We start from the raw sequence: 15,632 nt of genomic DNA, 5'->3' as shown, positions 1-15,632 counted from the left end.
AAAGCTTAAAGTCTGTGTAAAGCAATAAAGGGTTTGCACTTACATCACGATTTGGTCAGTTACCCGGATGCGTGGCCATATTGGCAATACTCAGATGTAAATAACAGCATGGACTGCATGGTTAATGTAGTACTGAATATGTTATTCTGCTAATTTATGCTGTCTAAACCACAGAAAAACTTGTGGAAGCTGCTAAATCGTATAGAGAAGGACTTTGTAAGCAGGAAAAGGTGCTATATATTGACAAACTAACATTAATAGGTGGTAAAGATACGTACGAGCAGTAGTAATTAAGATATTAATGTAATATTTCACCTAGCTGACTGGAAATGATAAGAACAAACACAAATGCTGACAGAATTCTTGCCTTGGAAATCCTAGTTCAGTTTGGCCAACCACAAACGCTTTTAGTCCCACAGTTTTTTGCACTCTTCTCCTTGATTTGTTATAATTTTCGGCAGTCTATAGGACTCCAAATGTTTTGCCTGGTCGACTGATTACTTCAGCCCAATTAGTACAGACCATTTTCAGCAGCAATAATCAGCAAAATATGCATCTGCAATACGTCTATAGGATGTTTCCTATCAGATATCAAATAGACATCTATTAGATGTCTTTAAGATGTTTAGGATTTAGAATGTATGTAAAACTGTCATCTTACAGATGTCTGTCAGATGTTTGTACACAGCAGATGCTTTCCAGATCAAGTAATCTTTAACAGACATCTTGCAGACGTACATGTGCTATCTGTGTATAGCTAATGGTTCAAGCACAAAATAAGGATACAGAATGTTGAACTTGTGCATAACAATATAACACAACTAATGAGTCTCTGATCATTTTCATATGGTTTTAACAGATTGTAGTTCAGTCCATTGTCAAAGTATGATACCATGCGGTGGCAGTGGATCTGATATCTTCTCAAACTCCTCTCTTAGTTATTACAAGAGTCAGTCTGTACTTGTTAAGTACTCATATCTGGCTGCAGCAATAACTACTTTCCTGCAACCAGGTTATAGAAAATTCATTGCATTCAGTGAGATAAATTTTAATGTCCATTCTATATGCATGTGCAATAAATATGCAAGCTGCAGCATCCTGAACAAGGTGACACAAGCTGAACATACCTAAACAACTTTGCATGTTGCATGTTAGTGCAGATTATATGAAATAAGCACAACCTAGAAAATACCAGGTAGGCATGTTTTGAAAATAGCCATTTTTGTATCCAGGTATACACAACGGCTAGTTCCGTTCCTGAATCGGCAAGTTTTTTGAATTATTCAGTCATTCGATTCATTCAAAACACGGATTCTGGAATAGCATACTAGTATATTTTCTATTTCTCTAATATCTTTTTATGACAGAAAAAGTGGGAGTAGTATTAGGCTCTGGTAATGAGTGAGTCATTGAATCGTTCACTTAATGAAAAGTTTTATTTAGGAAAGAAACGTCACTAATGTGAGTTGCTCGGAGGCTGCTGTATCAATGCATATTCTGTAATATTAACGTAATGAAGCAATGTAAATAATGAAAACAGCTATTGTAATGATGTAAACAGAACAAAGCAAAAACACGCACAATTGTGCTGTTTTTCAAAAGGTTTCAATATAAGTGTCAAACATACATTCAGAAGTTAGGAGTTCTTAAAAAAAAGTGACTTGAGTCTAATAAAAGGGACATGACAGACTACATTCAGTGAGGAGGGGCAATGAGTCCGGGCAGCCTGCCAGAGATCAGAACAAACAAACTACACATGCAATGCCACTGGCCTGATGGCCTCACCCTTATTACTCCAAAACCTCATGACATCTGCAGGATCCGTTCATAATACCCTACAAAGACTTCACTGCATATATGATTACACAGTAACACAGCAGGAGGTTGGCTCTTCCAAGAATTTAACATGCTGTAATTGGGCCTCTTTTAACTGCCATGAACACCCAAAAATCTTTTTACAGTTTACATTTCCCAGCTTAAGCTGTATAATGAATTTATTTTCTTTGTCGGGTCAAGGGGAATATGTCTGGAAATGAAAAAAGGACAAAAAAACAAACCACAAAGATGAAGAGGAAACAGGCTGTTGAAAAACTGTGTGCTTCCTTTCCTGACTGGCTTCCTATTCCTGAGGATAGTGTGCGTCTGACTGCGAGCTGGCAGGGTCAACAACAGTGACTGAGCTCCTTTGACTTGCACAGACCAGTCAACCTCATAAACAGTAATCTTATTTCCTCTGCCAGTTTGCTAGAGAGCCGAATAAAATTGGTCCCTCTGCACTACATGTCTCTGAACAGACTTTATATGAACTGTAAACCACAGTGATTACAAAGTGATTGATGTTTTGTAATGTGTCAGTGATATAGAAAAAGCACAAACCTTTGCAAAAGATGATGCACATGGTTACTTATCCTGGTACGGATTCAACATACAAAGCTCTACAATATAAAAATAAACAATAATTTGACAATTTTATTTCATCCAAAAATAAAAAGTTGCCAAAAATGTACTCACCCTCAGGCCATCCAAAATGTGGATGGGTTGGTTCCTTCGTCAAAACTTTAATTTAGCATTAAAACACTAAGGGGTTCGATGTACTGAATGGGTGCCGTCAGAATGAAAGTCCAAACAAAAACATTACAATAATCCACAAATAATTGAAGAAACTGTTGAATGAAGTCATTATGATTGTTGTACTTGGGCACAAAAAGTATTCGGAAGTTTCATAAAATTACAGTTGAACCACTAATGTCACATGGACTATTTTAACAATGTCCTTACTACCTTTTGGGGCCTTGAACGTGTCAGTTGCATTGCTGTCTAGGGTTAGAAAGCTGTCGAATTTCATCAAAAATATCTTAATTTGTGTTCTGAAGATAAACGAAGGTCTTACGTTCTTGGAACGACATGAGGGTGATTATCACAGAATATTAATTTTTGGGTGAACTGTCCCTTTAAAACCTTTGCTTCCAGCTAAAAAACAAGTCCTCTAGGCATAATATTGTATTGTTCAGTGAATGAGTAATCTTGTCTGACTGAAGATAGAAATATGCACAGATCAAGCAGTTTACAAGCAAAAACAGTCCGAAATAGATCTGAACAAATATGTCGACAGGAGATGGGAAAACTTTTCCCATGGACGTTTTATGCCATTTTGATCAGAATTGATAGTTAAAAGCTAAAATACTACGGATGTAATTTGTTTTTAATACAAAGATGCACTTAAATGGAGTTGTGTGGATTACTTGTGGATTATTGTGATGTTTTTATCAGCTGTTTGCACGCTCATTCTGACGGCACCCATTCACTTCAGAGGATCTATTAGTGAGTGATGTACTGTAATATTAAAAATCTGTTCCAGTGAAGAAACCAACTCATCTTGGATGGCTTGAGGGTGAGTAAATCGTCAGTAAATTTACTTTTTGCGAGTTCTATTCCTTTAAATCAAAATCGCACACTGGTTTTCTAAGTATAGCCTATGTATAAAATAAGTAAATACACATAAATGCATTTGTATAATCTTTATACAAATAAAAATGTTACATTCGTTAACTGATTTATTATTAGCTTGCTTGATTACTTGCTTGAAAAAAACTACTTGGGAACACGTAATGAGTGGGAGCGCAAAAACAGCGACAACAGTTTCTGCTAGCAGGCGCTTTCAGTCGGAGACTCAAGCAGGCTTTCTTGAGTCAGAGCGAAAACTTGCCTGCGTTTGTTTCGTCTGACAAGCGGGACGTTTTGCCAGGATCTAGAAATAGTCGTGTCGTGGCAATCGCACACCCATTGAAACTATGTAGAGATGGAGCTCATGAAACTGATCGGAACTGTTTTGGCAGTTGTTTTCCATCCCTGTTGCGCATCAAGCGCGTTCGGTGGTGAGTTTGTGCTTATTTATGTAAAATGTCGTTTCATACACAGTGATATGCAAATGATCTTGCTCCGTTAGATTTCGTATGCTTCCTGAGTGCACAATGTGACAGTTTAATAATACGATAGTTTCGATTATAAGACTGCAGTTTTTAAAGTAAAGATTTCTGAAGCTTGTTTTGCACAGCCACATTTAACGAATATACGCCTCTGGTGCAACGACCGAGTTCTTTTTATGTACCGTGGTTTGTTTATGTACAGTTTTCGGATAAACCAGGGTTTTATATTTGGGTCACAGCTGTTTTTTGCAGTCAGAGAGGATATGGCTGATGGCTGTCGCACACATGACTTTGCTTGAGAGGATTTTCCGCCTGACAGTTTGTGGAAGTTCTCCTGGTTTCTTCCTCCTCTCTATGCTCGTATATGTCCCTGCGCCAACTTTCCTATAACAGTTCCTGCAGTATTTCCATAATAGTACTTTAGGTTCAACACGAAAATTAATGTGTTTTGGTGGTCTGTTCAGCAGATCACAGGATATGCCGGAGAGGGACAGAGAAGCCCTGCTATAAGATCACAAGCTTTCAGGACAGCAGGCTCAGAGCAAGCTTTGAGGCAGCCAGACAGAAATGCAAGGAGGACGATGGAGAGCTGCTCAGTATTGAGACCGAGAACGAGCAGCGTCTGGTGGAGAGATTTGTTCAGGAGCACAGGGCCTCTGGTGGAGACTTCTGGATTGGGCTGCGAAGGAGCTCGCAATATAATGCTGATTGTTCATCACAGTATTACTGGTTGGATTACAGTCAGGCCACATTCAGGTAGGAGATCTGGAGTGAGAACATCCTGAAATATTCTTATGATTAACTGATCTGTTAGTAGGAGATATTTTGAATATTCTTCTGGTTGCAATTACAATAGATGGAGACCGAAGCTTTCAAGCTTCAAAAAGGCCACAAAACCTCATAAAAGTCGTTTATATACCAGTGTTGTTATTTTTAATTAAAACTAAAACTCCATACTACCAAAATAGTAATAATTGAAATAAAGATAAAAATAAAATAAAATAAAATAAATAAAAAAAACAGGGTTTCCTTGGGGGTCCTTAAAAAGTCTTTAAAAATTTTATATATAGTTGTGTCAAATGCAAGACTGTGAAAGGTTTTAAAAGGTACAAGCAAGTCTTAATTGTGACCCTGGACAACAAAATCAGTCATAAGTGTACATTTCTTGAAACTGAGATTTAAATATCATCTGAAAGCTGAATAAATAAGTTTTTCACTGATGTATGGTTTGCAATATTTGGCTGAGATACAACTATTTGAAAATCTGAGGGTGCAAACAATTAAAATATTGAGAAAATCGCCTTTAAAGTTGTACAAATAAAGTTTTTACATTGCATATTACTAATCAAAAAATAAGTTTTGATATATTTACAGTAGGAATTTTACAAAATATCTTAATGGAACATGATTTTTACTTAATATCCTAATGATTTTTGGCATAAAACAAAAATCTTTAATTCTGACCCATCTATTTTTGGCTATTGCTACAAATATACCCCAGCGACTCAAGACTGGTTTTGTGGTCCAGGGTCACAATTATGATCTCAAGAGGTCTTAAATTTGAGAATGGAAAGACAAGAATTACAGTATGGATTAATGTGATGATTAAACTTCAAAAGGCTATGATTATGTTTCTGCGCCACCTGCTGGTACCGAATGAATGTGCATTTTCAATCAGCCCTTCTGCTGTTTTTTGTTCAGACCAGTAAAAACCAACCCATATTTTGACACTGCAAGCACACAGAATTGTAAATGTGAACTTGTGGATTGACAAGAAGATAAAGTGTTATAATAATCTAAACAGTTAAGACAGTAAAATGTATTTGTTATTTAATTAATATAATGATTCATAATAATAGTTTAAATTAATATAATAATTGATTATTTTGATTTGTCCGTTTTCTTAAAAATGGTTTAAAGGTGGAAATGTGAAGTTAATCATTTTATAAAACTTTGTTTTTGTGAAAACCTGTATCTGAACAGTAAATTATATTTTTACAGTCATTTTTCAGTTTAATATGTTACCATATACTGCCCTGCCCTGCTATAAATATATGAAAATATATTTGTGGGTACTGTGTATATTTATTATGTATATATAAATACACACACATGCATGGATATATTTAAGAAAAAAATGTTATGTTTATATATTAAATATATTCATATATAATATTATATCTATAAAAATATATACACGTAAATACATGTAAATATTTTCAAATTATATACTGTATGTGTGTGTATTTATATATAAATAAATATACAGTACACACACATATATTATGTAAACAAAAACATATTTTGGATACGATTAATCGTTGCACAGCACTATATAAATCAAATTCTGTATTCTATTGATGTATCCTATATTCTAAATCTTTTGAATCATGAGTAAAGGATGACAGAAATTTCATTTTTTTGGTGAACCATCCTTTTAAATGAAAGCAAAATAGTTAGAGGTGTAGTATAGTTCATCCAAAAATGAAAATTCTGTCATTAATTACTCACCCTCATATTGTTACAAACCTGTAAGGCCTTTGTTCATCTCCAGAACACAGATTTAGATATTTTTGATGAAATCTGAGAGCTAGCATGTTCAAGGCCCAGAAAGGTAGTAAGAACATTGTTAAAGTAGTCCATGTGACATCAGCGGTTGTGGTGTTCTCGTGAACACGCGTCAAAGACGCACAGAAGAGAAGAAATTATTCAATTAAGTTGGTATTTCTGTTTTCTTTGCACACAAAAAGTATTCTCATAGCTTCTTAACATCACGGTTGAACCACTGATGTCACATGGACTATTTTAACAATGTCCTTACTGCCTTTCTGGCCCATAAACATGTCAGTTGCAGTGCTGTCTATGCAGGGTCAGAAAACTTTCATCAAAAATATATTAATTTGTGTTCCAAAGATAAACAATGATCTTACGAGTTTGGAACGACATGAGGGTGAGTAATTAATGACAGAATTTTCATTTTTGGGTGAACTATCCCTTTAAGGTGATATAGAATTTTCAGTGATTCTGTTGTGTTTTCAGGAACTGGCTGGTGGCAGAGCCCTCGTGTGGCCTTGATCAGTGTGTGGCGTTATTCTACAGGCCCTCATCTTCTGCTGGCTGGAAGGAGCACAACCTGTTCAAGTGGATTGACTACAATTGCAATTCTAAGAATAATTTCATCTGCAAGTACTCAGATGGTAGGTTTTTTCTTATGTTAATGTTAGCTGTCACATTAAATTATTTAATAGGTAACAAATGTGAGACAAGTATCTTTAGAGTAAACATATTATGTAAGAGAACTTGAAATGTAAACTGTGCTGCCTCCTGTATATGTTTAGAGAAGCATCCTGTCCCCACTCCAGCAGGAAATATCACTACATTCACAGGTAAACAAATCCTTAAGTTTTATCTGGTGCGTTTGCTCCTTTTTTCCTGACACAATAATGGTTTTAATAATCTTGTTTTACCTATTAATATATAGTACATTAAAATGAGAGTGCCTAAATGATTGTGAGATAGCGTTTTTATAGTACCTTTAATTACAGATTAAACTAAATTATAGCCCACATAACTTGAAGATTTAAAGGATGGTACCAGGGTTTTACAGTCCTCAAAAAGTCTTAAAATGTCTTAAATTTGAATGTATAGTTGTATATTTAGTTGTAAATTTAAGGCCATTAAAAATCCACAAAAATTGCATTATGGATGAATGTGATGATTAAACTGCAAAAGGCTATGATTTTATCAAATAAACACAAGCGCTACACGTTTCAAATTAAGGTGCTGTTGCTTTGTGTACAGCCATTACCGGGGAAACCATAGTATTTCTGCTGTTCCAGAAGCGCCACCTGCTGGCAAAAAACAAATTTACATTTTCAATAAGCCCATCTGCTGTTTTTACACTATAAACAATGTGTAAATTTGTAAATAATTGTTTACATTCATATAATAATTGATTCTTTTGACTCATCCAGTTTCTTAGAAATGGTTTAAAGGATGAAATGTAAAGTTTATCATTTTATAAAACTTTTGTTTTTGTGAAAACCGGTATGAACTGTAAATCTTGCTTTTTACACTAATTTCACAGTTTAATATGTTATCATAGATATTATCCTACCCCACTCATATGGTATTAATTTTATTTATGCAGGTCTTAAAAAAGATCTTAAAAAGAGCTTGAGCTTAAAAATCCTGTAGAAACCCCCTGTCTTATCATTTACCAGTGTTATTGTCATTAACTAAAACTAAAACTATTTAAAATCTTTTTCAGTAGTTAAAATAAAGATTAAATAAAATAAATATTAGAGCAAAAAAATGAAGAAACCGAGATAAAAAAGTGCAAGTTCAAGCATTAAAATGAAAACTGATTTAAAACTAAACTAAAGCTAAACAGAAATATTAAAATAAAAAACAATAGACAAAAGCGTATGACAAATTAACTTAAAAATGAAAATTGAATATAATATAGTAAAAGGTAACTCAAAATATGAATACATAATATAGTACTAAAATAAAACAAAAACTTTTAATCACATGGAAAAGAAGTAACATAGATAAATAATAGATAATAATCGATAATAATGCATATCATGACCTCTAGTGGTGAAAGCGTAATTATACTTTTGCTCACTGTAGTCAGGTTTAAAATCCATAACAGGTCAATTATTAGAGGGATAGTCCACCCAAAAATGAAAATTCTGTCATTAATTACTAACCCTCATTTTGTTTCAAACCTGTAAGACCTTTGTTCATCTTCAGAAAACAAATTAAGATATTTTTGATGTAATTCGAGAGGTTTCTGACCTTGCATAGACAGCAAGGGTACTACCACAGTCAAGGCACAGAAACGTAGTAAGATAATAAAAATAATTAATGTAAAATAATCATTTTATGAAGCAATGAAAATACTTTTTGACCGTGGTAATACCCTTGCTGTCTATGGAGGGTCAGAAAGCTCTCAGATTACATCAAAAATATTTTAATTTGTGTTTTGAAGGTGAACGAAAGCCTTACAGGTTTGGAACGACATGAGGGTGAGAAATTGACAGAATTTTCATTTTTAGGTGAACTGTCTCTTTAAGGCCGAACACCATAAAAGCTTGTTTATAATTCCTCCTGATTCTTGTTTTTAGGTGTTAATGACCAGACTCTGGTGCCAAAGCACCTGCCCATTACAGTGGACAATGACAGGATAAAAACTGAACTCTCTGAGTCATCAGGTATGATATATATGATTATTTTCTGAATATTAACTTTTTAACTTTTAGTAATAATTCTGGTCTTTCTCTTAGTTTCTATTTCAGATGACACTAATATTTACTACATCCTCCTCGCCACTCTGCCTGTAATGCTGCTGTTGATTTTGGTGGTGTCAGGGGTTTTCTGTTTCAGAGTTATGTCAAGGAGGTGTGTATTGGACATTTATTAGTTTGTTGATCTCTATGAACTGTTTTGTCTGTTAGCCTGCCATTCAATATACTCTCTGTCTGTGTCTTTGCAGGAGAAAAGAACAGAATGAAATCTACGCCGTGCCAGGACAGTGGGTGCGTCCGTTAGCTCCAAAAAGTCAGAATGATTATGAATGCACCAATAAATTCACCCAGTCTGGAGCTCATTTGGAGTACATGAGCTCTGAAATTAACAGAACATTTAGTATGACATCCGCAAACACTCATTTTGAGGACTACGAGAACGTCCCGAGCCGCCCCACGCAGTGCGGGTTTGTCACGAACGACATCTACGAGACCTGCCGGAGCTCCTCGGCGGTCGAGGCCGGATGGGTAGACAATGACATCTACGGATACTAAAACGCTATACAGTGACTGGTAAAGCCTCTCGCGCTCATGTTTGATCTCATCTCCAGTCTGTATGTCTACTCTTTGATGTGACCCAGTGGGGGTCCAATGCAGGGGCGTACATTCCCATAACTGACTGTACAAAGAAGCATAAAGGTGTCATCGGCTTGTGAGCACTTCCTCTGTGGAAGCTGGCATCCTGGAACAGGACCTTCCATTTGGAAATTCACAAAACAGTGCGCTGACCTCTCAGCCCATCTCAACAACATCCGTCTGTGTCTCTGAGAATGGCCTCTCTAAAGGATACCTACTGTCGTTCCCTGGTTTTTAAAAGCTGTGGAGTTGCTTTGTAAGGTCTTTTGTGTAAAAACAGAATTAAAGGACTTGTACGTAAACATTGTTGTAACATATTGAATGTATTTTGCTTTTGGGTATCAAATTGTGATTTTGCTGTACTTGGATTGTAAATGATATGTTGTCTGTTCTTATAATAATAATAATAATAATATCTTTGTCAGATTATTTGTACTTATTCTTAAGCACAGAATAGCTTTAGATGTTTTTGTGTTTAATGAACACTCCTGGAAAACCTGGAAATGTCCAGAAAAGCAGGCCTGGAAAGGGAGAATGTACATTTTATGGTGAATACACATGCTTAACTAATTGGTAAGAACTTGAGTGCAGTCTGACCTTGAAGCAATGTAACCCTAACAAACTATTTAATTGTATGTGATAAAAATAAACGTTTTTTAAAACCTCATTCAGTGATTTTGTTATGAATAAGAACAGATCGCTACCTTTTCCACATCGTCAAATGTCACTACGGCTTGTAACTTCACATCAGGTTCAGATGAGTCATTTTCCAAACCCGTTCTGTTTTTTCACATTTTGTACCCTTTTAGTGACTGCGTCACTGTCAATTTATTGCAAATATTTTCAGCTAAACGCTATTCTTTGGAAATCAATTATTATTCATTCGAATTCCCTGACGTCAGAGCTGTAGGAGCAGTCAAGTGTTTTATTAGACCTGAGTGGCTGCAGTACATCATGTGACCGTCAGATGTCGCCATACGACAGGCCACGTAAAAAAACTGAACTACGTGCAGCTTTGAGAACATATTTGTTGCACTTATGTCATGGAGGTGTTTAAATTACATTTTCCAATACAAATCATGCACTGTCTGTAATTCGTTTCAACGCTTGCATACTCAATACGAATGACTTGTTTATTAAACTGTTGTATAAATTGTTAAATACTTTGCAGCTGATTTCGCAAACACTCATTTAATGTAACAAAATTCTGCTTATATGATTATGATTATGTAATTGAGCAAATACGTACCACGCCTGCTTTGATGTCTACAGGGTTGGGTTGCAAACACTTGACTCGGTGGCCTAGATGTGAAAATGTGATTACAAAAACACAAACATGTACATTAATGTTGCTTGCATATTATTGTAGCCCAGTTTATGCTGATTACAATGTAATCAGACTTTAGCCATTAATATGTTTTTAAGATACTGAAAAAAGCACAAATGTGAGGGCATGTCAAAACTTCTCCAGGGCCCCAAAACCCCCTCAGACCCCAGAGGGTTAAAAAAAAAAAAAGAGTTGTCAAACTGGGGTCCGGGGACCTCCAGGAGGCCTTAAGGGGTTCGTGAAAATGTTTAAATAAAAATTAAAAAAAAATTAAATGAGTAAAATAAAGCATCCAACAGTACAGTATAGTTATATTTTAACATAATGTTAAATAATAATTTAAAAACAAAAACTATCAAGATTTCCGTTGAACTTGAAAATGACGTTTCCTCACACGAGGATCGTTATATTTGGACGCTCCGCGCCATTGAGAGGATTGAAACAACCCAGACTTAAGATACACTTGCTTTTGAGATAGAACAAAGGCTGAAAAGCACAGCGTGCAGCCTTTAAACGCGAACACGTCGCCTTCGGCTCTCATTCCTCGACTGAAGTACGCGAGAGACTTTATCAAAGTTGCTGGCGGCAGGGTTTCACAGCCAGCGCTCGAGCAAACAGAGCGACGCTCTGGCCGTTGACGTAAGAGGTGGGTCTGGTCGTCTTGGAAACGAATTGGCACTGGAGTGTGGAAGCGCTTGGAAGCCCCGCCCCTTGTACAAATACCCCCATAAGCTCTGACGTCAATGCACGTCAACCAGAGAACATGATGCCTCCTGCAAGTCAACTCGTGTACTCTCGCAAACACAGCTGAAATATTAGAGCTCTATTGTATTGGAGGAGGTGGCGTGACACATCGCCGCGCTCCGAAAACGCTCTCCTGCTTCTCCTGGTAAGACTGGAGCGGACCGTCAGCGAGCACCCTGGCCGGCACACTGGCATTTCTACACGTTTTAGCTTCTGCCGACCTCGTTATCTTGAGGCTCAAGTGGCAGGTCTCTATCTTCTCACCCCAAACCCTAGTGTTTCACTAACAGCATGGTCATGGCTGACTGTCACCAAAAGCCAGTGCTCAGGGGTCCCGTCCGTGTGGGCTTCTACGACATCGAGCGGACTCTTGGAAAGGGCAATTTCGCGGTTGTAAAACTGGCAAGACATCGTATAACCAAGACTGAGGTGAGTTGAGAGAATGTATCAACTGCACACTCATACGAGAGAGTCCTCTAACTAACCCTTGTGCACGGAAAAACTACGAGATACAAGTTACACTTTTACTCACACTGGCTTTTGATTATATCGTAGTATTGTTGATACTGGCTATGTGAGAACTTGCTATTATCTACGGCTAATAAACAACCTGTTTGTCTGAAGCAGTGCCACAATTTTTTTTTTATAAAGAAGCCACCTGGAATTGATTTTTAGGATCGTTTTATAACTTCATATCATATGATATTATTGTTTTTAACTATTTTGTTTAAATGTAAAAACTTTAAAATCTGTAATTTTATTGTCAAATATTTTTTTTTATGCAGCCCATATTCAGATATATAAAATTATATATAACATAACATTAAAAACAACAAGATTTTATAGTATCAAGGGCCTTTTTGTTGCTTAAGTTGAATTTCTGACTATTGTTTTTAATAGTTTTTATGTTTATAATGTATGTAAAATATTAAAATAAAATAAGCGTTCTTATTCTAAAATAAAATCAACATCGAGCTTATATCCAGATGTATAAAATGCTTTATAAAATAACATAACATTTTTGTTCATTTCTGATCATTGTTTTTAATAGATTTTATGTTTAGGACCATTTGTTTTCAAAATGTGTTAAATATTGAAATTAAAATGTGTTTTTATTATAAAATAAAATGTTGTATTAAGCCTGTATCCAGATATATAAAAAGGTATATGAAATAACATTAAAAAAAAACAAGATTTTATAATATATCAAGGGCATTTTTGTTGCTTAAGTTGAATTTCTGACTATTGTTTTTAATAGTTTTATGTTTATAATGTATGTAAAATATTAAAATAAAATAAGCGTTCTTATTCTAAAATAAAATCATCATCGAGCTTATATCCAGATGTATAAAATGCGTTATAAAATAACATAAAAAATAATTATTTGTAATATCACAGGCATTTTTGTTCATTTCTGATCATTGCTTTTAATAGATTTTATGTTTATGACCATTTGTTTTCAAAATGTATGTTAAATATTGAAATTAAAATGTGTTTTTATTATAAAATAACATTTTGTATCAAGCCCATTTCCAGATATATAAAAAGTTATATAAAATAACATTTAAAAAAAACAAGAATTTACAATATCAGGGGCATTTTTGTCACTTCAGTTTTATTTCTGTTCATTTTTGACCATTGTTTTTAATCGCTTTTATGTTTATAACCATTTGTTTTCAAAATGTGAAATCTTAAAATTAGTGTTTTTTTAATTAGAATTCATTAAGCCAATATCCAGATATATAAAATTTTATGTAAAATAACACAAAAAACAATTAATTTGTAATATCGGAGGTCATCGTTTTTCTGACCATTTTTTTTTAATAGTTTTTATTTATAACCATGTTTTCAAAATGTGTAAAATATTAAAATAAGTGTTTTTATTATAAAATAAAATCATCATCAAGCCCATATCGAGATGTTAAATGTTCCATAAAATAACATTAAAAATCAGTAATTAATTTGTAATATCAGAGGCATTTATTTCGCTTCACTTGCATTTCTGACAATGGTCTAAAGAACGTTAACATTTTGAATAGTTTTTATGTTTATAGCTATTTGTTTTCAAAATGTATGTAAAATATTACAATTAAAATGTGTTTATTTGTAATATCAGGGGCATTTTTGTTCATTTCTGACCATGGTCTGAAAGTTTTGACATTTTTAAATAGTTTTTATGTTTATAACCATTTGTTTTCAAAATGTATGTAAAATATTAAAATTAAGATAAGCGTTTTTAATATAAAATACTATCATTATCAGACCCATATGTAGATATATGTTAATAACATAATAATAATAATAAAATAATAATAAATATCTGAGGCATTTTTATCACTTTCGGTTGCATTTTTGTTCAGTTCTGACCCTGGCCCGAAGTACGTTGACTACAATTTGGCAAAGCCTTTGTGCAGCTTTGCATGCACTGATAAACGCACGTCCAGCAGCCTAACGCCTCAATGGAAATATGCAGAGTATTCAAAAAGTGCAGGGTGTCTAAAACTAGTCAAAAAAAGACAAAGGCTGAGTACAATAGCAAGAAATTATGCTGGTTTAGTGGCCTTTAAATGTGGGCCATGCTGTTGTGCATTTGTGCAGTGGTTGCATAAGCAACGATTTTTGTGATAATGGATGTCGTCTCATCACAAAACCTGAGCTGATGTTTGTCTCACATTCCTTGCAGAGAAACCCTGCTAAGCACCGAATGCATGACGCAAGGTTACCGCGGTCACAGAAAATGTCATCAATTATTAAAACAATAATTTGACATGATTCTAGTTACACTCAGCTCTAAAACATTTGCATCAAATATTTTTTTTTAAAAACCAAGGCGGTGACCTCTGGTGACATTGTGTCGCTTTGCAGTAAAGTTTTGGTTCAGGGTGTTATACAGTAGGTGTGAGCTGTAATTTACGCTTGGTCAGAGAGCTTCTGCGGTTTTCAGTCTGTCTGCGAGTCTGCAGATGTAGAGTTTAGCATTGGCGCAGAGTGTAAGGGAATTATGATATTTAACAGGATTACGCTGTACACAGTTGATGCATCTCCGCAACGGCTGCCTTGAGGCGGCTTCATTTCTGTGGGGACGGCGCTGTCTCAGCTTCCCATCAGTCTCTTGTGTTTTGTGATTTCTCTGTTCTTCCTCTGAGCTGTCTTATACAGAATACACACGCTCTGGGTCCATGTGTCTTCGGCTTTGTGTGTCGGCTGCATTGTTCAAGGTTTCAACGGACAGTTGGATCACTGTTACTGCCAATGAGGATGACTAACCACATTCGCATATGACAGCTGATTCATAGTGATGTGCTCTAATGTTTTCAGTCAGTTACCGTTATGCTTTTCAGGGGTCAACAACAAGGCTGCCCCGGGGTCAGTGTGAGACAGTTTCAGGCCAATAGACAGAACTGTCACTTGTCTAGTATATTTTGTCTTACTTGCGTTGACATGCAATTATGGTTTTATGCCTTTTAAATGTAAACATTTGGATTTATGTGAAAAAAAAAAGATGGTTGTTTTGCAAATTCTGCTATTTTTGATGTTACAAAGATGCTGCCTTGGCAAACACAGATGATGTTTTGTTGAAATTGCGTGAAAAGAAAGCCTAGAATCATCAGTTACAATTATAAACCAATATATTTGTTTATTTTTAATCATATGCCACCCTCTGAAGTCTTTGTAAGCCTAATTTGTGAGTAATTTTGTATATATTTAAATTTATATATTCACATTTTATATATTTACATATATACA

The 15,632-nt window shown here is 35.0% G+C and overlaps 2 protein-coding genes across 3 annotated transcripts in view; both read left to right on the top strand.

Annotated features, from left to right (window-relative positions):
* The first annotated feature begins 3,610 nt into the window (after window positions 1-3,610).
* laynb (layilin b) lies at window positions 3,611-10,481 on the top strand. 2 transcript variants are annotated; one of them, XM_051128663.1, is made up of 7 exons: window positions 3,611-3,875; window positions 4,394-4,682; window positions 6,966-7,123; window positions 7,265-7,312; window positions 9,059-9,145; window positions 9,218-9,332; window positions 9,427-10,481. In XM_051128663.1, exons 1-7 carry the CDS (start codon window positions 3,800-3,802, stop codon window positions 9,731-9,733), a joined length of 1,080 nt encoding a protein of 359 aa, XP_050984620.1. In that variant the 5' UTR covers window positions 3,611-3,799; the 3' UTR covers window positions 9,734-10,481. The 2 variants fall into 2 exon arrangements, with proteins under 2 accessions (XP_050984620.1, XP_050984619.1); XM_051128662.1 differs by having other exon boundaries at window positions 3,612-3,875; window positions 4,391-4,682.
* A 1,399-nt stretch (window positions 10,482-11,880) lies between these two features.
* Window positions 11,881-15,632, top strand: part of sik2b (salt-inducible kinase 2b) — a 44,216-nt gene continuing 40,464 nt past the window's right edge. Inside the window, exon 1 of the mRNA XM_051128653.1 lies at window positions 11,881-12,314. Coding sequence (XP_050984610.1) covers window positions 12,177-12,314 — 138 coding nt within the window. The 5' untranslated portion in view covers window positions 11,881-12,176. The remainder of the gene's footprint in view (window positions 12,315-15,632) is intronic.

The sequence above is a fragment of the Labeo rohita genome, chromosome 15, assembly GCF_022985175.1.
Source record: "Labeo rohita strain BAU-BD-2019 chromosome 15, IGBB_LRoh.1.0, whole genome shotgun sequence".
Classification (NCBI taxonomy): Eukaryota; Metazoa; Chordata; class Actinopteri; order Cypriniformes; family Cyprinidae; genus Labeo; species Labeo rohita.
This window is presented reverse-complemented; position numbering and strand designations above follow the sequence as displayed.

Coding starts and splice junctions, on each gene's coding strand:
- laynb (XM_051128662.1), top strand. CDS start 3,800: ATGGAGCTCATGAAACTGATCGGAACTGTTTTGGCAGTTGTTTTCCAT. Junction 7,313..9,058: donor AAATATCACTACATTCACAG/GTAAACAAATCC, acceptor TCTTGTTTTTAG/GTGTTAATGACCAGACTCTG. Junction 9,146..9,217: donor TGAACTCTCTGAGTCATCAG/GTATGATATATA, acceptor TCTTTCTCTTAG/TTTCTATTTCAGATGACACT.